Raw genomic sequence first — 24,136 nt, forward strand, 5'->3', positions numbered from 1 at the left:
TTGTTTTTATTACAATTATCATATCAACCCATTACTGGCCCACTGCAGGGCACAGGTCTCCTCCAACAATATGAAGGGGTTAAGGCCCTAGTCCAGTCCAGTCCACACTGGCCCAGTGCGGATTGGTGGGCACATTATCACAATAGAATTAACAAAAAGCTTAAGTTTTTAACTTGAATCTTATTGAGAGATCTCAACAACACTTTTTGGTAGTTATATTGTTTTAGCACATAATAATAAACAATATGTTTCTGTATTGCTGTTTTTATGTGGCCTGGTGAAAGTAATGGTAAACTATATATTAATATTTTTGTGTGTAATGTTAAGTCATTTTTGTTTCATTTCAATCTACAACATATTGTGGATACATACAATAGACATAAATAATAATCAAAGTAAACTGAGTAGTAAAATGTCTGAGTTTTACCAATTAGCCATTGACCTGCATGGACCTAGCTGATCATACAGCTCATTTTATTTTATTAAAATATACCTAGGGCTACTATAGGACTTTTTAAGGTAAAAAAAGTTGTTTTCAAAGAGGTCATTACTAGCTGCTTTTGTTTTAAAAGTGCCCTGTAGGAACAGTTTGTTTGAGAGATGTGTGCCAATCAATTTATTGGATGGATTATTTAATGGAATGCCATATTGGAATGATTTAAAAAGTATTTTTAATTCAGAATGAATACTGCAAAATTAATGTAACCCACTTTTGTTCCTACCAGAGATCATAACAAATTTTAGAACACAAAAGTTTATATTGTGACTCAACTATGATAGTTATATAATGATATATTCTCTCTGGGACCTTTTTGTAAGTAATAGTAATTACTTTAATCACATAATATATTATTTTTATGTTTCACAAATAGTTTTCTCAACTCACACCAAGTAATGAATTTTATGTGCTAAATTATATTAATAATACATTCTTCTTCAGGATCTTATTTAAAAAGAAAATTTTGGCTTTCCATGTGTAATGAAATGGTAAAAAATTGTCCAGCAATTTGGATTTTCAATTCAGCACAAGCAAACAATAGATATTTTTCCTCTTTAGGATAGATAGATGTCTCCCGATATTACTTTAATAGTTTCGATGATCTCCTTAGAACATGTAGGTGCCATACCATAATTTGCCAATTACCTTTACTCTGCTTGTAAGATAGGGGGTTTTAGAGTTGGCAGGCTTTGAAGATTATGATTGGTTGTTAAAAGTCAGGACCCTGAAGGCTCAATGCGCTCTCAAGGGCTCTTTTTCACAAATTTTCTAACTCCAGGATGGTCCTAAGGATTTAAGGCATCCCATGTATTGAACCTAGAATCATATAATCCATAGTTAAGCATGCCTACCACTAGACAGTTGCTTACAGCCAGGCACTGCTGTGATTGTTGCAGCAAGGTAAGGCACTAGCTGCTGCCTTAAGGGTTGCATGGTGGAGTAGCCATTTGCTACATTTGGTTAGCCTGTAAGCTTAGCAATTTTGTTGCAATCACTATGTCTGCATTCATTGATTTTAATTATATAAACTGTTTTTTAAGTAAGCAAGTTAGATAACTGTCTGATAATCTTAAATGGGGCAGAGATCAGGTGTCTACTTTCCATCTGGTCACCCATTTTTATCAACCCGGTCAGCAATCTGGTCCCTGAGTGGGACTGGGTTTGATTTGCTTAAGTCAATTTGAAAATTTGTAATTTATTTCCAATTTTGATGAATATACAGACACTTTTGCAAGGAATCAAGGATAGAAAATGAAAAGGGCAAAATAGTAAAAAAAGACATTTATTTGAAGTTTGATTTACAACAGCAATGGCATAAATCTTTGTTATTCTCCTTGCAGGCAGTGAACCTTCATTACTGTCAGGGGTTGCAAGCTTTGGCGACTAAAGCGCATACCAACCAACCTGTATCAATTATTAAATATACATTGAAGCTGACCGCACATTTGTCAGTGTTAACAACCTGCACCCCAACAATATCTAAGTTCTAGTTTAGTAGGTACTCAATCTGCGAATTTAGAAGAAAAAGAAGCATTGGCTTCCATGCCAACAAGAAAATATCTTCTGTCCTTTCTTTCGCCGATAAAAAAGTCAGTTTTTTTCGAAATGATATCACGCCTTGCTAGCTCTACCTCGCGGCTGATCGATCGGCTTTAAAGAGCTTCAATTATAAAAAAAATTATAAGCCATGAGCCTAAAGGTGTATGCTGCATAACCCCTTTTCCCTACATGTAACTATTTGGTCTGCTGATAGATTTCGTAATATTCGACATATGATTTTTTTTCTGTTCCGGAATGTTGGTAATGTAACACTGAAGACTGTCAAAGAGTGCAGATAAAGTGTGATGAAATACCTGTCATAATACTAAGAAATAGTTACGGATTGCTATGTAATAAGCGTCAAATTGTGTTATGTTTGATATTTCGAGGAGGGCCTTTTATGAGGTGTACAATAAAAATGTATTTAATTGGTCTTTCGTGGATATAATTCGAAAAGAAACAAATAAGGAAGCTAATACATAATAATGTAAAAACAAGTTTTCTTTACTTACAAAAATTAGAAAAAAATGACGGTTTCATACTTTCCCTCTAAATAGCCGAATGTATTTCAAATGTTAAGAGGGCTTTAAGTATTAGGTAATTACGTTAAGTCGTGTTTTCGGAATTTTTCCATACAACAAATCAATATTGTAAATACCTTGTTTCATCGTGTGGATCGTTACTGCAAATTGAACGGTTTTTTCAGTTACAATTAAAAACCAACTTGGCGAACTTAGTTATTTAAAGTTGGTACCTATCTAGAACTATAATTGAAGTTTAATTATCTATTCATCGGTTTAAACTTGAGAATTAATCTCAATTCCTTATTTCATCACAATTTGCCTAAAGTCAAATGAACAGATAATAGATTATTGAATAAAATAAATAAAACCCTTTTTGAGAATAACTTATTCTAATAGACACAGTGGTCGAGTTCATTAGATATCGATTTATAAATATATAAGCAAAATATTCCTATAAACATCAATATTTACAATACAGTACATCGATTTCTTGTTGTAGAGACAACAACATTATAAACTTGCCAACAAGTAAACTAAAATAAAACCACTTAAAGTTAGATAACCGAAGCCCGCGCCTTAGCGGCTTGTACGAAACAATTATTGTTATGGTTTATCGCCAGTGTAGCTAATCTTAGATATGAGCACGAATTGAATTCATTTTTATAATTAGGATTTCTTTAAAGTGTTTATTTCGTTTCTTTTCAACGCACCAGGCTACAATGGCGATGTACCTTAACGAGTGTTCATTCGGCTGGACACAATTCCAAAACTCGAAACGAAACTAAATAAATAAGTGTAAAAGTGCCATTCTTTATCAGCAAGGAACTTTAAACTTATCAGTCTAGTTTATTTTAGTTAGAGATTTGTGTACTCCGGAACTAGCACTGTTAAACATAGTTACACAAACACAATATCACATTCATTAAGAATTAATTTTTCATGTCTCACTTTTATGTAAAAATTAACTTTTTTATAATATAGTTAGGTACATTATAGCAATTATGTATGCTTAAGGAGAGCTTATACACTTATTTTTTTGCATTAACTAGGTAAGTATTATTACTTGATAATATAGTGGTATCTCAAACCGAGATTTTTTTGAGGCATTTCTCTTTTTAAATTCTGTAGATAACCAGAATAAGGCATAGCTTGCAAATATTATGATTAGTCACATGATTAGGTCTTGTAGGATCCATAGGGTCAGTTGGGATAAATTCGCCAAAAGTGAAACAACTGACACTTATGCTGTGGAACGTAAGAATTGACAAATGCCCAACATGTTAAAAATAATGTCCAAAGCGGCCAAGCCACAAAAGTTTCTAATGACATTAAAAGTACAAGGGTGAAAAATTAAAGCATGCCCGTTTATGAAATTATCATATGTTATAAATGATTTGATTTAACAGCTGCGCTTATTTATGGTCGATGCACTATAGGCTGTGATGGAATGGCCCTAACTGCCTCCAATACATCAGTGACTAACATAGAGCGCGTGTTGCAGACTCGGGGTTCGTGGTGCTGCAGGGGACCACGTACTGGACGGACCTGTTCGTGCGCCACTTCCTGTTCCAAGAGGAGCGGTCCATCGACTGCGACGACCTGCTGTTCTTTGTGCGAAAACGACATGTCAAGGGGACCTCGCGATACCTGCCCAAGTATGAGGTAAGTCTGGCCGATTACTTGTAAGTCATTACTGGGTTGTTTATATGCATATCGTATGTACTCTGCTAACCCTAAGATTATCAAAATTTTTGATTTTGAAAGAATTGACTGGCCGTCGACCAAAAAAAAGGATATTGCACGAAACTACAGTTTTAATAAACGAGGCTGCTTCTCCCGAAGCAGACTTTTACCAAAAATATGGTTTAATATATAACTTACAAGAATTTTTTTATCTAAGAGTGAATGTTAATAACAATACAACTATTCAATCATCTTCCTGCTCCTAATGTTTTATTATTCCTGGTGCCGTAATTAGCCTCAAGTTGGTGCAATTGTATAGTTGATTTACGAGAGAAAGAGATCAAAGGCCTTTGACATACTTTAGAGCATACAGTGAAGCCACTTATCTTCAATAATACTTCCAGAGGCGCTTAATACCTTTACAAAAACTATTCTCAAATCAGACATTAAAAAACTTACACATTCCCGTCATCGCAACTTAATATTGAAGACTAAATTTTTCAAATATCTTGTGTATTATTCAATTTACTTGTTTCTAAACAAGTTAAACAGTTATTGTCAAACCGTAAATATTACTTGGAACAAAAGATAAATTCCATGGAGAATGAGAAGTGTTGGGGAAACGCTGTTTTTGCTTATGCTTATCGTTACATACATTTTATCTCAGGAAGTAGATTGTTTAAATGTTCAACATGCTTTTGTAATTATTATTATAGGCACAAATATTCTTAATGAAATGTACAATTTTCAAAAACTGGTGTTCACATGTTAGAACATCGCGTTACGTAGATATTCTTATCGCGTTATCATTGTGTTCGTGACGATACAAAACACGCTTATCAAGAGCTGATTGCAGATGAAGATGATATTATGTTTCGACATTTCTTTACAGACAGCGTACGGCGATTTGAGATATAATATTCCAAGGACTTTTAAACCGCGGTTTTGCTGAGACTTGTGACTTGGCTCTACGGCGTTTCTTTGTAATTTTAAACTAGATTTGCCAGTACATCTGTGATGGGTTTAAGAGTAACAGTCTTTAAAAGGCAGTTAGGTATTTCAGGAATTTATTCACTCCTCATACCAGGAAATAATAGGCGCTGTAAATGCTTCTGCCATGGATAACGATTTCACAGAATTGCTTTAATTTGTTTCTTATATCCAAATATTATAAATTTATTATAATACAATAAATTCAGCTTTTATCTACTTTTCTTACTAAAATCAACTTTACAACCGCGTAAAGCTATCGACCAGCGGGCATGTCTTCGACATATATGGGAAGGTATCACTTAATAGTTGCAGCTTTGAAACAGCCGGCAAAGTTGCTAATGCCCTCTCGGGGTCATTACTTTCATTTAGAAGCATACAAACTAGCTAGACTGTAGCCAGTTTATTTTCCGCGTATGCTTCATGTACGCTTTAAACACCTAATTAAATGTAAAGTCTACAGAGCTGACAGTCTACCACTACTTACAAATATTACCAGAGTTTATCTGAAAAAATATGTCTACTTTTGACATCCAGTGATATTGCTTTATTCGATAATGATGCGGCATTACCGAATAAAGCAATATCGACGGCTGTATAACACTAATCAATTTCGTTTTCCTAGATAAGACAATAATGTTAAAAGCTACCCTCTGCCATCCGCCACTTGGTGCGCCATTAGCTAGTCGCTAGTTAAAGGTTCCAATTCGGCAGCGCAAATCTCTACACTAAATTAAGTGAATGGTGTAAAAGTGGTGTTTTGAATATTTATTTTACAATAATGTCATCTAGCGCAGTCTTGAGATTTGCGTACACCGAATCATGGCCCATGCCTCCAATCGCACTGTAATACGATCAGTAGGCCAGTGGTACCAATTCTGAAATCTCTTAGCTAAACAATATTGACAAGTTTAAAAATGGTGCTTAATTTTCCACACGGAGCCACTACTTTTAGACCTATCAATGTAGTTTAGGGATCGAAAGATTGGAGTGCGACAGAATCTGGTCCAGTGGCTCTGAGCGTGAACCTTGAGAAGTTCTGCTCCCGCGCGGTGAGGCCATTATTGCTTACCAATGGGAGCAGTCGCAAGCTTAGCACCATTTGGATTATAGATACTATAGTTAGTAGAACGCTCTTTGGAAATACAAAAAGTTTGCATCGATAACAGTTGTGTACTTTATTTTAAACGATATAAAAATATTATTTCTTACATTAGCTCCTTTGCACTACGCGCCACTCGGCACATCGCACGGTGCACACTCAAACCGATCACAGTCCGTCAATAAATATCTTCGTTAGACTCGGGATTGTTCAATAACCACTTATAAAATATACAATATACAAAACATAATGTCTACAACAGTCAATAGTTCGTCACGCGAACGGAGCCGCTCACCGGGCGCTTGTTGCAGACGGACGTGGAGGTGTTCCGCAAGGACTCCAAGAAGCTGCCCATCGGCGACCCCGAGATCGACTGGGAGGAGACGGTCTACCTCAACCTGATCGTGCACCAGTTCGACTACACGCTGACGCTGGCCATCTGCACGCGCACCAGCCCCAAGGAGCTGCAGGTGCTGCGGCGCCACTCGCAGAAGGTGCGTCACACGCGCGCGGCCGGCGCGCGGCCCTAGCTCAGCCGGCTGAACAGCTTGCTGCGCGGCCACGGCAGCGGCCAGTCGTAGCGCCGCGGCACGGGCCCGCGCACGTTGCGCTCCAGGTACGCGAACAGCCAGAACCACCACTCGCGCCGCAGCATGCTGCCGCGCGGCGCGCCCAGCAGCGAGTGGAACGTCCAGAACAGGCGCGTGGTGATGTAGTAGGCCACCAGCACGTCCACGGTGTAGTGGCCGTGCGCCAGCAGCACGAAGCCCACGCCCAGCGCGCCCGCGCCCCACAGCGCCCAGTGCACGGGCCACAGCTTGCGCGGCGAGTACTCGGCCACCACCAGGTAGCTCAGCACCAGCACCATGGTGTGGCCCGAGTAGATGTAGTCGCCGCAGTACGTGTGCTTGCCGTTGATGGACAGGCCGAAACCCGAGATGAGGTAGAACATGCGGCGCACGATGAGCAGCGGCGTCGTGCCGTTGCTCTTGGGGCTGCACACGTACGTGGTGCTGGACACGGGCAGCACGGTCACGAACATGGTCGCCGAGCGGTACAGGTACAGCAGCGCGATGACGAAGAACACGCGGCGCGCCACGATGAAGCGGTGCTTGTGGAACAGCACCACCAGCATGGCCACCGTGGTGGACAGCATGATCAGGTACTCGGACACGGCCAGCGCCCAGTCGCGCGGCGCCACCAGGTCCAGCACCGCGTCGGGCAGCGGCGCCGTGCTGTTGCGGTCGGGCAGGCGCTCGTGCACCAGCGACAGCGACAGCATGTTGATGCACACGCACAGGAACAGGAAGGCGAAGGCCAGGATGGTCTTCCACACCTCCTTGGGGTAGCGCTCCTCGCGCGCGCCGGGCGGGATCTCCACGGCGAAGTCGGCGTGGCGCGGCGACGGCTCGGGCGCGTCCGACTCGTCGGTGGCGGGCGGCGCGTCCTTGCGCAGCAGCGGCTGGCGCTGCAGCTCGGCGGCGCTGGGCATGGCGCGGCGGCGCGACGCGTTGTTGTTCAGGTCATGGCGCGCCAGCGACGAGAAGTCCACGCCGCGGGCGTCCTCGCGCGCGCAGCCGCTCACGATGTCGGCATGGCAGCGCGGCGGCGAGCGCGGCGCGGGCGCCTTGGCGGGCCGCGCGAGCGCCAGGTAGGCGCGCACCGAGCGCAGCAGCGGCTCCGCGGGGCCGGGCGGCGGCGGCGGGGCGGGCGCGCGCCCCGAGACCGTCATCCACGCACCATCGGCGGGTGCACCTGCAACCAGGCGCGGGGGTCAATAGCGTCGCGAGAAGCATGTGATGATAAATAACGAAGGGGAATGTTTAGTGCGGTGTTGACGCAATAAATTCGGTTTCAATGCTCGCAGTCACTCGGACTCGAGCGTCGGTTATCAGAGTTGTTTACGTGAACCGACCGGTTTTTATTAATTGAACCGCATTTTTACGCCCCGTTTCCTTTGTAATAGAATTAGTTGACTGCAGATATTTCATTTTATTTATTTATTTATTTATTAGGATCACCAACAGATTCTACACTGAAACAAGCTTAGGAACTACAAAATTGAGAAACATAAAGGTTACACACTAAGATTACGTTAACAGTGCACTTCTGCGAGTAGACGTGGGCGTTGGGACTGATAATTCTAGACGTTTCGTGGTAGTAAACAAACGATCACTGGCTCGGTTCAAAGACCGTGGCACGCAGCGCGCGGGGCCGCTCTCTTTTGTGGCGTTGCGCGCTACGCGCGGCCGCGCGGCTGGGCGCGCTGCGGAGGCCCTCGCGGATTGCACGAATATAGATCGGCCGTAACGACAGATTTCTCTGCGGGACGCATCGTTTAGAAAGTGCACGCTCGGTGCATAGCGGGACTCACTCGATCGATGTGCGAGCTGTCAATCCAGCCGAGCGCGGATCATCGATTGTGCGGGGCGGCGCGTACCGTACGCGCGGTAGCGAGTCGGGCGCGCTCGTGCGGCCTGCGGTCGTGACGGCTGCGAGCTGGTTCCGTGCACCGGACGGCACTCACTGGCACTGGCACACTGCGCATCGGCCCGCGGCCTCGCTCGAAACTCGCGATGAAAATATTATTTAATCACGGAGCTGCGCGGGCGGGCGAACTCGGAAAGGGGCGGCCGCGTACTAGAAACGATGTGGCCGGGAACCGGTTGGCTTCGCGAGACGGAGGCGTCGTGCGCCGTCGGACCGCTTCGCGCACGCTCGGCTCAATGGAAACGATTACGGTGACGTCAGGCCCCGCGCCCCGCGCCTCGGTCGCCGCTGCACCCGCCCGGCGTCGCCCCACTAGTTGCGGCCACGAACACGAGACGATCCGACGCACATTTTCAGTTCATTTGCGACGATTAATTCGTACGACTCTTGAATACATTTGAACTTAATTTATCACGAGTTTATTTCTGCACAAATAAAATAACTAACTAAAAACAATATTTAATAACTGGAATTATATTATATGTACACACGGTAGGTACAGTTATTTCATGCAATTGTTCAAGACTCCAGTCACCTGCGGACACACGTACATGTGATAGGAACATAAACTGGTCCGCCAAGCACAATGTTAGTGATTGATTAGTCCCTGTAGCGGACTAACTGTAGTCGCAGCGCGAACCCGCAACCAGGGCTGCTATAGCTGGTCTAGTTGCCACAGCCACATACTCACCTACTACCGACTAGCAATGTCTCGCGTCTTGCACATCCTAGCACTAGTGTGCGGTGCATTTTAAGAGTTCTTGCACAAAGGCTATTCGATACCTTCATTTATGAAACTTGTTTTTGAATACGTATACTAGTTCTATAAATATGCTTGCGGTGGCCTTTATGAATACAAATGAGCGGAAATTGTATGAATGCGGGCTCTTAATTGGATAAATATAATTAAATTGAGTGGCGCTGACCGAGCCGCGGCCGGGATCCGTTTATCAGTCGTGTCGATAGCACAATAACCCTCGCCAGCCATACGCGCAGCACTCCCAAATATTTCTGTTACATTATCATGATTAATCTTAGCTTTATGGAAGTTTGCTTCGGCCGCGGGTCTCGTAGGAAAGAGGGATATAGAATTTAGACCCACTAATCTGCTACAACCGTGGTCAACATTGCAGACATCCACTGCTGAACATGGGCGTTCCCGAATAGCGCCACCACAACTGGTGGTTCTTAGCCTTTACCATGTATCAGCTGCTACCTTCAATGCAAAATATAAATTTCAATTTTAGGTTTCATATAGTTTTATATACATCATTATTTATAGAAGTAGAATTTATATCTACATATTGACTTCATTCCATTAATATATGCGCGGATACTAATGTTCATTAATGTTAAGTATTGGTATTTCCATTAAAAAACGAACTATGCAATTTGTCGGTTATGAATATGTTATAGTTGACGATCCGCCATAAAACTGTAAATGATACGAAAGGCATTTATTAACAAGTATTTAAGTTTAATGTATTTTTATAAATAAGACGAAATTCCATTTGGTGGCTATAATATCATCTTTATCGTCATCATTATCACGCCCATGTATATTTAACTAGCTGCGTCAGCATGTCTGACTTTCGTTATCAGTTATTGTAATTCATTTTGTATGCACTTGCTATCATGAAATTGTTACTTTGAGTCGTAACATCGGAGACAATTCAATTCAAATATCTTGTTCTGATCTGATGCCGGTGTGTAAATGTGGTCATTGGATCTCCGCCACAGTCTATGGGGCACAATTGTCTTCATTGGTAGCTCAGTTAATGAATCCAGCTATCATTTTCAGTGTTATATATGAAGTGGTTAAAAAATTCTTAATATTATAGACGCAAATATATTCTGGAATTCATTTTGTAATGATATCATTATATATTGCTTATTGCCATTGCTGGCACAGATAAGAAGCGCGTGGAGTTTTAATTCTCTGCACAGTTTCTAATACCGGATGCCCACAGCCTAGCGCATAAGCTGGAATGCTGGCAAGATAATGTCGATTAAATTCAGAAACTCCATAAATACAAAATAGTAGACTAGATATGGAATAAAATAACTATAATCTCCGCCATGTTGAAAATAAAGCCCATATAATTTGGATACATCCTAAAATTATAATTTTGTGATTATAAGTGTCCGAATCAATTTAAATGTATTTTCTTAGAGGTTTCAATTCATAAAATAAGCTGCATGCTAACCTTCATCGTGCTATTTACCTACAGTTTCGTGGCGGAGCGTAATAAAATTGAAATATATAATCAGAAAGTACCCATTGGTCGGACATTTTACTGTTTATTTATTACTTTTCCAATTTAAGATGCCTACATGCAAGAAGGAGGTATAGCCCACATGTGGTGTGTTGCCATGGTCCGGTTCAATAGATGTGATGTTCCACAGCAGGTACAGTTTTAGTAAGCGGCAAGTAAGCTCTTCTTTAGTTTAGCTTTTATGGACCTCGCTAGCGGCCTCGGAAGTGGGAGTTCTCAGTTTACACCAAACTTTGGAATTTATAATTCTTACTCTGATATTGGGCGGGTTTTGGCTCAGCCAGTTAGCACCCTACCGACAAAGACGTACCATGTGCGAATCGATTTAGTTTAACGGAACACTGAGCTGCTTACTGAATTATAAGGTAACAGTGGACCGTGTGATGCCGCATAGAAACCGATTTTGAGAAAACCTTTCTAGTTACTTATCTTCCAACTTGCCGGCGTCATTTCAAGAGATCGCAGTCAAGCGATACTAACTACCGAATAAAAACTTCCAAGTTTCAACTCAGTTATGTAACGTTGTCGTTCCACCGCTCCGAGCTGGCCGACTGGCCGGTCCACAAACAGTAACAAATCGCGCTGAAGGCCACCATCGCAAAGCAGACGTCGGACATCCGCTGCCGATACGTGCTAAACTGAGCCCACGAGAACTCACTCCCAGTGATAAACTGCTTCCACGCGGTCAAGGTTGCCGAACTTGGCACGGAAATCTCAAAGTTCTGCTGAAAGTTAAAATCAAATGTTATATTGTGACGATTTTTGCTTTGCAAAGGCTGTTTTTTCTTTAGTCTTCTACGCTTTTCTGTTGTTAGTTCAAGATAGGCAGGATCTTAGAATGACAGCCAGCACTCAGCAGAAGAAAAGCTTGTGTACTTAGTCGACTGTAATTTAAACAAGACCCTGAGTTACGTAGGTCTCGGCGAATCATATAGGCCGGTTTGAATAAACAATACTTGACTGGATATGCCCGCGTATTGAAAACCATTTTTGTTAAAATAATAATGCTCCAACTGTAGGTCCCAACTGTAAAAGGTATTCTAATGAACGCATCGTTTGGGGTAGCATCGGGGACTCGTTATAACAAAAACGAGTTCGCAATCGTGTTCCCCTACTCCATGCTACCACAGAACGCAGTAGATATCACTATGCGGTTGCCGTGAAATCAACTCCGCTTACGAACCGCTAACTTGTGGAACGCCCTTCCGGCGCCCGTGTTTCTAGGCTCGAATGACTTGATTAACGTCAAGACTATAGTAAATAGTCCATGCTTGACATAGCTACGATTAGGTAAAATAAAAGTATGAACTGTATACTGGCCTATTTATTTACTTGCGTCCTTTAGAAGAATTGCACACTTTCATTTTAGAAAAAAATCAGAAAATTTAAATAGGTCCTTGTAGTTTATAGAATAGAATAGATACAGAAATAAGTTTTGATTTGACATAACGAATAGGTCCTTTTGGATTTTATACGCACTATGAGCTTTTAAAAATGCGATCAACAAGACAATGTTCTCTTTACTTTATTTGAATAACTGAAGCAGTATCGTCGCCATAATAATATAATAACCCTTATTCTTTCTTTGGAGTTTGTTGAAAACTAATGATTAGACGTGTCAACGTAATCTAATCGTATTTGCAAAACCCTTCGTACGTTGTCTCCAGCTTGTTTACAATGATGTGCCCACCGTTGCACACACATTTGTGTCAACTAGTGTTGCCCAAATGCAAGAACAAGACGAGACTTAGCCAGTCTTGGTCTTGGTCTTGCGCCAATACACCTGGTCTTGGTCTTGGTCTTGGTCTTGCGCTCCCAGTCTTGGTCTTGGTCTTGGTCTTGCAGCAAGAGTCTTGCAAGTCTTGCAATTACCTATTAGTCTATTACTATTTATTAAAGTTTACTTTAAATCTTAGAAAAACGTATTAGAATTGGAACATTGTGAGCTTGAATTAACATAGCCATAGTAAAGATCAAGCAGATTAATAAATAACTGAAGATTTGATAAGAAATTCGAAAAATCAACTGACCTATATGTCGTTTTCCATGGAAGTAACTGTTTCTTAATAAACATTTATGATTTATAAGCTTACATTTGCTAAAACATGTAAAAAAACAAATTAATTACAATAACTTGACTGTATTTTAAAGAACAATACTTATCTGTCTAGAAAGAGATTGAACCCTCAACTTATAAGAAATTTAATAAAAGAGTTTTACGATTTATCATTTATTTGAATAAAAAATAAAATACAACACAAATCAACAGCTTTATCATTAGGTTATGATACTTTATATCAATTCTTTTGACCAAGAATTAATACAAAGTAACCATCTGGCTGACTCATCACTTAACCTATTTCTATGTTTTCTAATTACTTATGATGCTTTAGAAAATAACCTCTCAGCAGGTACTGAAGTTGCAGGTATTGAGAGAAAATCACGGGCCATTTTCGATAAAATCGGATACTCTGTCTCATGCGTCCTCCACCAATCTAAAATCACCAATCTGAAACTTATTTATTCTTTGGAACACCTGTAGGTACTCTTAAAATTCGAAATTATTTTGCATGAATAGTGTCAAATGTTATGATTTCGGCGCGGCGGCAACGATTGTTTTAGATTTCAAAAGAAGCCGCCGGCGCGTGTATCATAACCATGTACTTCCGAAAAGCGGCAAATTTCTTTGAGAAGTAAGTACAAAACCTTTGATGCCGCATTATCAAAGTGCCGATGGTTAAAACATAACTATGCATGCACTCAGTTTGATTTTAATAGATATTTTTTTATTCGCTATGTTTATGGTATTAGTCGTAATGCGCATAGGTCCAGTTTTTCATATTCTTTGATATAGTTTTTTGCGTCTCATAGAATTCCTAAGCGTACCTACCTACCTATACACCGAACTGTTACACCTAACTACTCCGTGAAATAGCGCTAAGTCCTAGCTGCAAGACGCAAGAGTCTTGCAGGCTATGTCTTGTTCTTGCTCAAGTCTTGCACGGTCAGTCTTGGTCTTGGTCTTGCTAAAAATACGCGGTCTTGTTCTTGGTCTTGGTCTTGCAAAAACGCAAGAACAAGACCAAGACTGCAAGACCAAGACTGAATTTGGGCAACACTAGTGTCAACAAACTTGACTTGCATTGGTGACCCAAAGTAGGTAGCAGACTTAGGTATCTTCTAAGACTCCCAACGCCATTCGGAATCAGGGCTTAGTATTTGCCTTGGGCTTACTAAAGCACATGACTGTGTAATTTTATGCTAGTACCGAGAATGGATTATCTTTTCACATGTTCCCAAGGTGTTCCATGAATTAATGTCGTCAATTGATATTTTCTTCTGATGTCTATGTTTTAGTTTAGAAGGTGAATTGAATGTTAAAATAATTAAATAGCTGAACTGTCGAGGCGTACGGCCGAGTTGTGGAGTAATCAGTTGTCAATTGTGACCAATTTAAAGGGTGCGGGAGATGGGTCGAGAATTCAATGTTGTACCGTATTTCGTGGCCATTGTTCTACTAATTCGTATGTAATATACTATTTTCCCAATACTCTTTTTTAGTTTTAATTAGGGCAGATTAATTTTTTTCTTCAACATGAGAAGAATTTGAGAGTTTTAGCCTAGACCGGATCAAAGAAATTAAAGGAAATCAAAGAAATTTCCTTTTTTTCTATGTATGTTCAATTTAAACAGGTTAAACAGTCATAATCTCCACAAGCCATAATTCTCCTTAGCGGCTAGTGAGCACGGATCATAATATATCGATAACATGATATTCAAAACACAGAGCCTTTTATATAGCTGCTCCAGTCTATTCAAAGGGTAAGAAGAATAAAAAAATACTACCTTTGGCGCAAGTTACCGTTAAATAATTTACTCAGTTTCAGTATTTTGCTTTAATCGTTTAAGCTGGCCATGATAGCCGCTGTGTACTCATGTGACACATTATTGAAGCCTTATCTGTGCGCTATAAAGCGGAACTCTCGGGCGCTGCGATCCACAAAGCGAATCTCGCGGCCAAGGTCGACTGGCATCTCATTGTATAACGAGAGACGCGGACTGCCCTTCCAGCGCCATTGTGTTAAACTCTCTGAGAATTTATGCGTTTGTAGATGTGCCGATTACTCTGCTGCCGACGCGATTAATGTGCAATCTGACCGGCCATTACAGTTCTCAAAAATTTGTTGTTATGCACACATAATAGGTACTTGACTTTGAAACAATAAATTCTATTTAAATATAATAAATAATTGCCGCAAAATAATATCTAGATAACAGCAATTTGAGCAAAAATCTTTTAATCGTGTATTTTTATTCCGTATTTCTCATTGTTCACCTTTGACCTGTGCGGAACGCTAACAAAAATAAAAATCATTGTTAGGAGTTAATTGGGAGAAGCTTCTTTGTTTGTTTGGAAGATTACCTATTTATGATTAACCTTTATTTATATTTGTATTTAAACGACTTGTTGGCATATCTGTAGTTGCTGAGAGCGCTAAGTTGAAGATGGAAGTTGGCGTGTCTGTAGCTGCTACCGAATATCATTTCGCTGGTGTCACATATCATACTTGGGTATACTTATTATGGATAGTGTAGAATGTGTTTACGTGAACTACTTTGACGCCCTAGATCTCATTATAGCTTTTTGCAGTGATTCGAGTAGACAATGTAAGGTCAGTGGGATATCGGGCGGGGTGTAGGGCGCATGTCTGTAGGAAAATACCTAATGTAGGCTTTCATCCTTTTTTTTATAATCAGCCTAGCTAACGACCCACTGCTAGATGCCTTAATTCTCATTGGGCAGAACGCTAATGTGCTTAGACTGCGACTCCAGTGTGGGTGAGTTTTGGCTTACTGGAGCTCTTGGCTAAAGATTAAATCGGAGTGCCAAGTGAAGTGCTCTCCGAGGCACGGAGAAATAATAAAGGCCGATTCGTGTTCCAGTGGCGGAAACGTTATATAGTCAAAATAAAATTTACCACATTTATTTCGTTAGATAAAAGGTCGAAAATACATCCGCAAATATAGCTGCCTGACAAAGAGTGGCTGTAGAGAATAATACAGAGTTGCAAGCGTTCGAATGAAGGTACAGTTTTGGACTGATGTGGATCATTAAACAAAAAAGCAGGACCACCCTCCCTCCCTTGCGAGTGTCATCTCCCTTGATATCGTCCTTAAACCAACAATGCAAATGTGCCACAGTAGACAGTTCCCCGCAACAATAGCTCGATTTCAGAGTTCGAAAATATGCGAACAATTTTTTTTATCTATCGGCCTCTATGGCATTTGTGGTAAAAATTAGTACGGTTTAATATAATGCTTTCCTACTCACAAGAGTAGGAAAGCATTATATTAAACTACTTTCAACACCGTGAACAGTCACGGTGTTCTTTGTGGAAATGACTACTTTTAGACCTATCCAGTCAGTTCGGCTTACAGACTGGTGAGCACCAGAATTAGCAACATTATCTATCCCATGCAGCGATCCTGTTTATTACTAACCGTTGCCAGATTAAAAGAGGTATTACACTTTTAGTTTACTCCTTCTATTAATGCACTTAAAATGACCATGAGCTGGTTGTTTGACAACCATTTTACACCAATAATGTGTTTTTAAAGGGTCTGTATATGGGTTTATTTAATTATATGTCCTTGGATGAGAAAGTGGCATTCGAGAAGAAGTTAAAAATATTGACAAGGTTATATAACCGCGTAGATAACCGCTATTCGTGGTTTCAGCTTAGTTACAACAGACGAATCAAATTTATTGCTTACATAAATTAATTTTACTCTGCAGTGGCTTTGGAAGTCCGCATTTCAATATAATTTTAAGTTTAAATCCTATATGCTCGTTTCTATAATATTATTTACGTAGTGTCAGGAAGCTGTGTGGCAGAGACTGCTCGCCGCGTAGCACATAAAACGATTAATTACGCAAGCTGCAGCTCTTCCTGAATCCTACACATCCGAAACCAATTTACAAATTACAATGAGTAAAATTCAAGCGCTTCCGCCTAGCGTACCTCCCTACATGCTCATAGTTGCAACAATAGCTGCGGACCTATTATTGTACTGCGTCGGCTGCCTACATATTTCATGTTCCTTGAATATGATAAGCGGAATGTATTGATACGGTTTTGATCATCGTGATATTCACCTTACATTAACTACATGTTGACTTACGGGGAAATTATGTAATGAAACTGTACATCGATTTGAGAAATAAAGTATTTTATCGATGAATGTGGGTTAAATAATAAATTATTTCAATGTTACTCAACTACTATAGAAGTTAAGGCTAGGAATATTTTTTGGGTAAAAGATGAGCCAACAGTTTTGAATAATCCCTTCATAACAATAGTTTCGTCTACATCTCACAGTTTTTTTTGGAATCGTAGATATTCGGGTGGGAATATCTTTACGTTCGGAGTGCGATGTCGATGTCCTACTGACATTGTCTCAAACAAACCCTACGAACGAAACGGCGTGAGAAGAACATTTGGCGTTGTTCTCACGTGACAAAAATATTCCCACAAAAAATGCTGTAAGTATAGCTACAATTTCATACTTTGGCTAGCTTATTATTCTTATCGTGGTATTGGGGTAAAGTTCAAGGAATATTTATCATACTTATTTAATAGAGGGGGATATTCTGCCGTGGGGTATGTTACAGATGGATTCACACATTAATCTCGCCTAAATGTTTAATATACTAACAAACAAAAGAAATGCAGTAAATATCTTCAGCAAGGCGATTTTAAGTAAAGAGGAAGGTACCCACCTTTAAAAGGAATAATCAAGGCTTATATTTAAACTGCGCGTCGACGAAACTTTTGAAAAGATAAACGATTATACGATAAACAAATTATGCGTGGACGAAATCTCTGGTTTGTAAATAAATAAACTGAGCACTGGTCTTGAATACTACCGCTAATTTCGTGTGAGACCTTCTCAAATCTCAATGAATCAGAACTATTTCTAACGCGTAGGTAGCTGCAGAGAGGTATGTTTTGTTTTCGTCAGGCAGCGATGTCGTTGACTTGTTGGCAGAGAATTGCATCGTCGGCTGTGGACGCGCGCCCGTTGACTTGTGAATTATTGTGAACGGCCATTTTATATATCCAGTCTATTTGTAGTGGAGTACCTACATTAATTACTTAGCAACGTTGCTATTGTCAAGAAAACATCATACAGTTTTCTTTATTCATAGATTTAACCCGTTTTGATTTTGATTGAAGTTTGATTGAATCCGTTATGTCGATAATTTTCTAAAGCATCGTTGTTTATAAAATGTACTCTCTGTGCAATAATTATGTTATTAAGTAAGTAATAAATAAATAGTTAAAAGATTAAATATATGGGAAATAGTTGGACCGATTAAATTTTCAGGAGTGGGTTAAAAACGCGGAATTCAGAACGCCCGATAAATCGGCTTGGGTTTTCCATTTCAGATTGCTTTTAATAGATGTCATTCTTAACGTGGTACGTAGTTGACCGGGTCATCTAGTCAATAGTAAAATTAATCAACGTCGGATTACAGCCTGGTTGAATACAAAAAATGGACGTTAAACATTTTAGTCTCTGAATTCAAATAAAAACAAAAATAATTAAATTGAAGAAGAATGCAATAAGTCTATTGTAAATGTCAAGTCATTGCAACACAATAGAGCAATGCTAATGTAGTTGTACTTTAGTGGTAATGATTGCAGGGTCTTAGGGTTATTTCTATAATTCGAATGAGCTGTGCCAGGATTTTTTTAATTATGACCTTTGCTTTATGGTAAAGGAAGGGAGTTTTTTACCTCACCTAGAAATGCAAAAAGATAAGCTTTTCTCTTGTTATTGCACAATATGGTCTGCTTCTTACTCAACGTGTTAAACTAGCAAGAAATCGTAATATTTTGTTAATCTCAACTTCTGCGAAATGCTGGCAAATGTGACAATCGCAATGCTTTCGGACTGGTTTGTACTATTCCGCTATGGACTGCAGTACCCAATCTGAGGCAAACATTCAGACAATAATAACGAATGTGATAACTTCAAGTTTAACAATCGCCTCACGGACTATTGCATTGCGCAGGTGTACGCGTCTCCCAGCCGGCGCAAGATGGACACGAAGGGCGAGGGCGAGGAGATGACGTACCCCCACATCTGCTTCATGGTCGACAACTTCGATGAGGTAATGTTGCAGACGCTTCCAAGACAATGCTCTGAGGAGGACGCATATTCAAAAATACGTTTTTTGGTTTTTTAATTTTGATGTAGGTAATCTTTAGAACCATGGTATCGAACTCTCCTTACAAACAGTGTTAAGTAGATGTATACATAATATATAAAGAAAAAACATACCTCACACTTAACTTAAATAAAAGTAATAGGTAAGCCAGGATAACGTTTGGAATTATTTTGCTTCGTGTCCTTTCACCAATGACAGGATGCAGCGCTGGTTTTCAGCTGAAACTAGCATAGTGGCATAAGAAAGTAGTTTTTGTGTTTTATATTTTAATTTTTTTTATTATACCCGGACCCGTTAAGTTGGGTATGCTGGTTTTTTATGTCTGTAAGCTCATCATGAAAGTGATATAATAATTTATTGTGTATGATTATTTGGCCAGCAGACCCTCAGTCGAACTTGGCCGGTTACTTTCCTTAATTTAGCAATATTTGTGGCCACCTCTAGCAAGAGCGATCGACAGCTTACTATAAATGAAAGCGATACGAGAACCGATGCAACGGCCGAGAGATGACATCATTGTACAAAAACCGATTGAAAGTCTTAGAATAGTCTACGATATTTTTGTGATTGTTTAGATTGTTGGAGTGTTAGATTTCCTCTCCAAGTTGTACTAAGTAGTACGAAGGCGACATTGGGCCAACGGATGAGATTTGTAGTTATGATGGACCGTTCATGCCCTAATCAGTGGTGGTATCTACAAAATAATACGAGGCATGGACCACAGCATATGCAAGATGGAACCTATTAGTATTTAAGGTAAAAAAAAAACCTAAATTACTGTACAAATTGCTGAAAGTTATTTGTTTTTCACACTTATTTCCAACATTTTCTCTTTGTGCCTTTCTTTTCTTGCGATGTCTGAAAAGCATCTAAAAAAAACTGTTTAGTACTCTTCAAGATTACCGATTTTGAAATCAGAGAAAGTGGAGTGGCTCAACTTTACTCATAATACCTATGACTACTTACTGATAGCGTATTATCATAATTTTTTCTCATGTTAGTCACATTATATGATGGACACTCCGTCGCCGGAAGTTCAATTAATCGCGGAATGCGGTCACCTATTTTGGTAACATGCCAGATGATTGTGGTAATAATGTTAAGAATGCAGTTAGCATAGGAGGTCCACCTCCACTCCACCAAATGCCCACTTTACTACTGATAGTTAACTGATCATTGATTAAGAGTGATTTATCTACGCTGAAAAGTTTCCTTCCCTCTACTAAAGACCATTTACACAATATGAGATATATATACCCTTAAATTAAAAACCTTCTTGTATTTGTACTGCTACCATATTGTATTAAATCTCCAAGCCATTACGTGTCCATACTAACGACTCTAATTACTGAGTCGTGCAGTAAATAGTGAAGCGGGCAAACTAAAAGGCTTAATTAGATTAGAATCGCTCCGGTTCAATATTGAACGATTTCTCTAGGAAGCCGTAGTGCTACGAAATTAAGAACGCCTTACAATTACCCTTGTTTCTTTTAATTTTTATACTGATTCATTTAATAAGGCAATAATATTTTTATTCCTTTTCTGGTGATATGGAACTATTACCATCATTTCAGTATTTTCCCTGAGATCAGTCGGGCAGTTCTCGAAGATATGCGCTCATTGAAACTTCAGCTTTGTCTTCAGCAACTCGTTATCTGAGTTCTAGTTTTTCGTCTGAGCACACATATGATATCAGTAGCGTTTTAAAGTATGTATTCAGGTGCAACAAAGGTGCCACTGATGTCATATTTGCATTAAAGTCCTCGTCAACTGGAGTTGTTCAAACTATGCCTTGAGCCAGCGACGTATGGACGTATTCAATTAAAGTAAACTTATCTACAAAGTTGGACGAACTTGACGTGAGGCCTGAGCCATCTTATCGTCGCGTCGCTGTCTGCTGGCTTCAAGTTATAGTCATAAGTCATAATCTAAATTGTTTTTGTTAAAGGTCTCAGTCGTATATCGTTTTATCATATCATACACAGGCCTCCTCCCAGGAGAGAACGATTTAGACAGCGAGGCGTAGGGGATGGGCACGGAGAATTATTTATTTCAGGATTGGTACCAATTTGAAAAAGACACACACAACAAATTTTTGCTCGACTTGTGATTAAACCGAGCTTTCTGTAACCGCAGTGGAATGGTATATTAAAGCTGGTTTAATTTTACATCAATAAAATTTAATTAGTATATTTTATAGGCACTCGCGAGAGTGTTCTATCGATAGGACCACGCCAGTCAGTTTTTCTCAAGTCAATTACACAATCTTAACGAATATTATAAGTATGCGAATTAGAGTTTGTTTGTTTTTTGTTACGCTTTCACGCCTTAACTACTGGACCGATCATCATAAAAGGGGGTTTGAATATTTTAACATTTACTTATTTTTCAGTATAAATTAATCCTCGAAATAACGTAGGTAGGCGCAATACGGTCACGGCTGGCGACCCTGTGGTAATGACGTGTAGGTATCATTAGTGTTGTCGTTATTAGGCGTGATTTGGTATTGTTGCTGTTCAATTAGCGAGAATTATTGAATTACATTTGAAATAACAAAATTACGAAACAAAGCAATGTAGGTATTATTGTACTGTTAGGTAACTTGTTAAATTTTTCCTAGAATAAGTTACTTCCTTAGAGTAAGTAATTAATGTTTCGTAATAACTCATAGTCATCGCCTAAATAGCTCATCGACTTATGGACTCGACTTCCAGTACAGTTACATGCTGAAATTTCGCCCGCTGGCTATTGTAGTACCTACTCGGTGAAAAAAGTTGAGGCATACTTGGAAGAAACATCTCTGAATGTTTATAAAGTAAAGTTTTAAATTTAGGCGACCTCCGTGCTGAGCTTGAGCTAGTGAAAAAGAACTCACGATACCTACTTAACTCCACCTTGAAACCTCGATTATCATCTATGTAACACCTACACATAAAAACCAATCAAATGAGACCAATCTCGCTATATCTGCTGTCAGTTGCTCAAGAGAGAGTAACACAAAATTTACAAAAATCATTGTGACCTGTGTAACTTGGTAGGACCCTTTTGAGAAAAGTTATTTAAAAGCTTAAAGCCAATCGGGACAACGTTACCTTTCGAACAGAAAAAAAATCATAAAAATCTCTTAATTCCTGTGGGACCTACTATGCCACAGACGGACACGGGATACACACGTTAAACTTTAAACACCCTTTTTGTTGCGTCGGTGATGGAAAACAGCCTCAAAATAATTAATCTGATTGCCGTGCCGCGAAAATAACAACCGGGCAAACTATCAATATTATCAATTATTATTTGGCTGCGCAGAAAAGAGGCCCCTCTTTTCTGTCCAATGAGAGATGTCGCGTCTAAGCCTACCGCGCTTCTCCAATTCGAGCTTTAAGGCACAAGCTCGGACTCTTATACTAACTGTTATCATAAAGCCAAGGACCACGACGATTAGACGAACACAACACGATCGTTCGAGATACAAAGGAAGGCTGAGTTCAACTAAGTTCTCGATAAATGAAATATAAGATTTTGCTCGCGATTTCATCTGATTGAAACTCTTCAACTATATACGTGCAAATACGTCAATACCATAACCTTGTATGAAAAGCAAGTAAGTATACCTATGTAATAGTAACGACCAGAAATTATCCTTTAATTACTTACAATAAAGAAACTATGTAAACAAGGCAATATTATCTGAGCCAAACGCTACTTATTTTCGTTTGAATAAGTAGGATTATATATTTTAAAATAATGGGAGTCATTACAGTTTGTGAGTAAGCTTCACATAAGGAATTATCAGTGGAATGGTCGTTGTACAGAGACGTCACGTGCGGAGCCGTGTGTGATGCTGAGACAATGCACACCATTGTTTATTTGCTGCAGTCATGTCTATCTGCCGACTTCTCTGTGTAGTGAAATAATCCTACTATGAGTAAAAAGCTACTTATATTATCGTAAATACTACTATCGTGGCACGCGAGTTAATGGCCAATGTCGTAATGTGACTGCTATATCGACAAATTAACGTTTTTTATCATGCAAGTTAGCAATTTCATGAAGTGTTCTTCTTGAGGTTTTGTACGCTATTTCAAAAAAAATCATGGTAGCCCGAGATGAATGCTTACCTACTCTTTCTCATACTACTAAATAACTAACAAAAAATAAAACTATAACATTCAAAAAAATAATCGTTCGACAGCTACTTCAAATTAAAATGAACTCTTCAATCGTGATTGTCGATTGTTGAACCTGCTAGAACGATACCACATACAAGTATCAGCGCACACCCCATGGTGATGCATTCATCACCATGGGGTGTGCGCAGCAGTACCAAATTATTTTGTAACCATCAAAGTTTTGCATTACCCTTCTGATTACTAGACCAGGAAAATGTAAGCTTAAATATATGAAAAAAACTTCCTAAATATATGAAATAAACTATTGTGATAAAGATGTCGCAAGAAGTTTCCAAATCTGTATGATCAAATTTACACTGCCTAGTAAAAACTGCGTACTTTAAATAGTAACTTTGATAGGTATTTCGTCTTATTTACACTATGCTAGCTTGGGATTTACCCGTATATTACGCTTTAAATTTTACTTAATTTTTGGTTATACACAATTTTCAAAAATGTGCACTTTGATCCAGTTTCAAATCAGCGTGTCCTGTGGACGTGGACTTTTTTCAATTGTTCCTTTCTTTCTTTAGGTGTCATGTCGTGGTATCCATTCCGTTAGTTCTTTGTAAATGTTTCTACTGGCTGACTTAGCTTGTGACAACACCATTTTAATTCGCTAATTTTC

The 24,136-nt window shown here is 39.6% G+C and overlaps 2 protein-coding genes across 4 annotated transcripts in view; one reads left to right on the forward strand and one right to left on the reverse strand.

Annotated features, from left to right (window-relative positions):
- Window positions 1–24,136, forward strand: part of LOC120624154 (uncharacterized protein KIAA0930 homolog) — a 57,394-nt gene that overhangs the window by 565 nt on the left and 32,693 nt on the right. For both annotated transcript variants that reach the window (XM_039890525.1, XM_039890526.1), the window contains exons 2-4: window positions 4,064–4,224; window positions 6,649–6,831; window positions 19,184–19,282. In XM_039890525.1, coding sequence (XP_039746459.1) covers window positions 4,064–4,224; window positions 6,649–6,831; window positions 19,184–19,282 — 443 coding nt within the window. The remainder of the gene's footprint in view (window positions 1–4,063; window positions 4,225–6,648; window positions 6,832–19,183; window positions 19,283–24,136) is intronic.
- LOC120624155 (phosphatidylcholine:ceramide cholinephosphotransferase 2-like) overlaps window positions 6,828–24,136 on the reverse strand; it is a 98,529-nt gene continuing 81,220 nt past the window's right edge. The window contains exons 1-2 of one of the 2 annotated variants that reach the window (XM_039890528.1): window positions 8,712–9,207; window positions 6,828–8,092 (exon numbers count right to left, since the gene is read on the reverse strand). In XM_039890528.1, the coding sequence (XP_039746462.1) occupies window positions 6,864–8,069 (1,206 nt within the window). In that variant the 5' untranslated portion in view covers window positions 8,070–8,092; window positions 8,712–9,207 and the 3' untranslated portion in view covers window positions 6,828–6,863. Of the gene's footprint in view, window positions 8,093–8,711; window positions 9,208–24,136 lie in introns of those variants that run through there. The other variant, XM_039890527.1, reaches the window with a different exon arrangement.

Source organism: Pararge aegeria, chromosome 5, assembly GCF_905163445.1.
Source record: "Pararge aegeria chromosome 5, ilParAegt1.1, whole genome shotgun sequence".
NCBI classification, from domain to species: Eukaryota; Metazoa; Arthropoda; class Insecta; order Lepidoptera; family Nymphalidae; genus Pararge; species Pararge aegeria.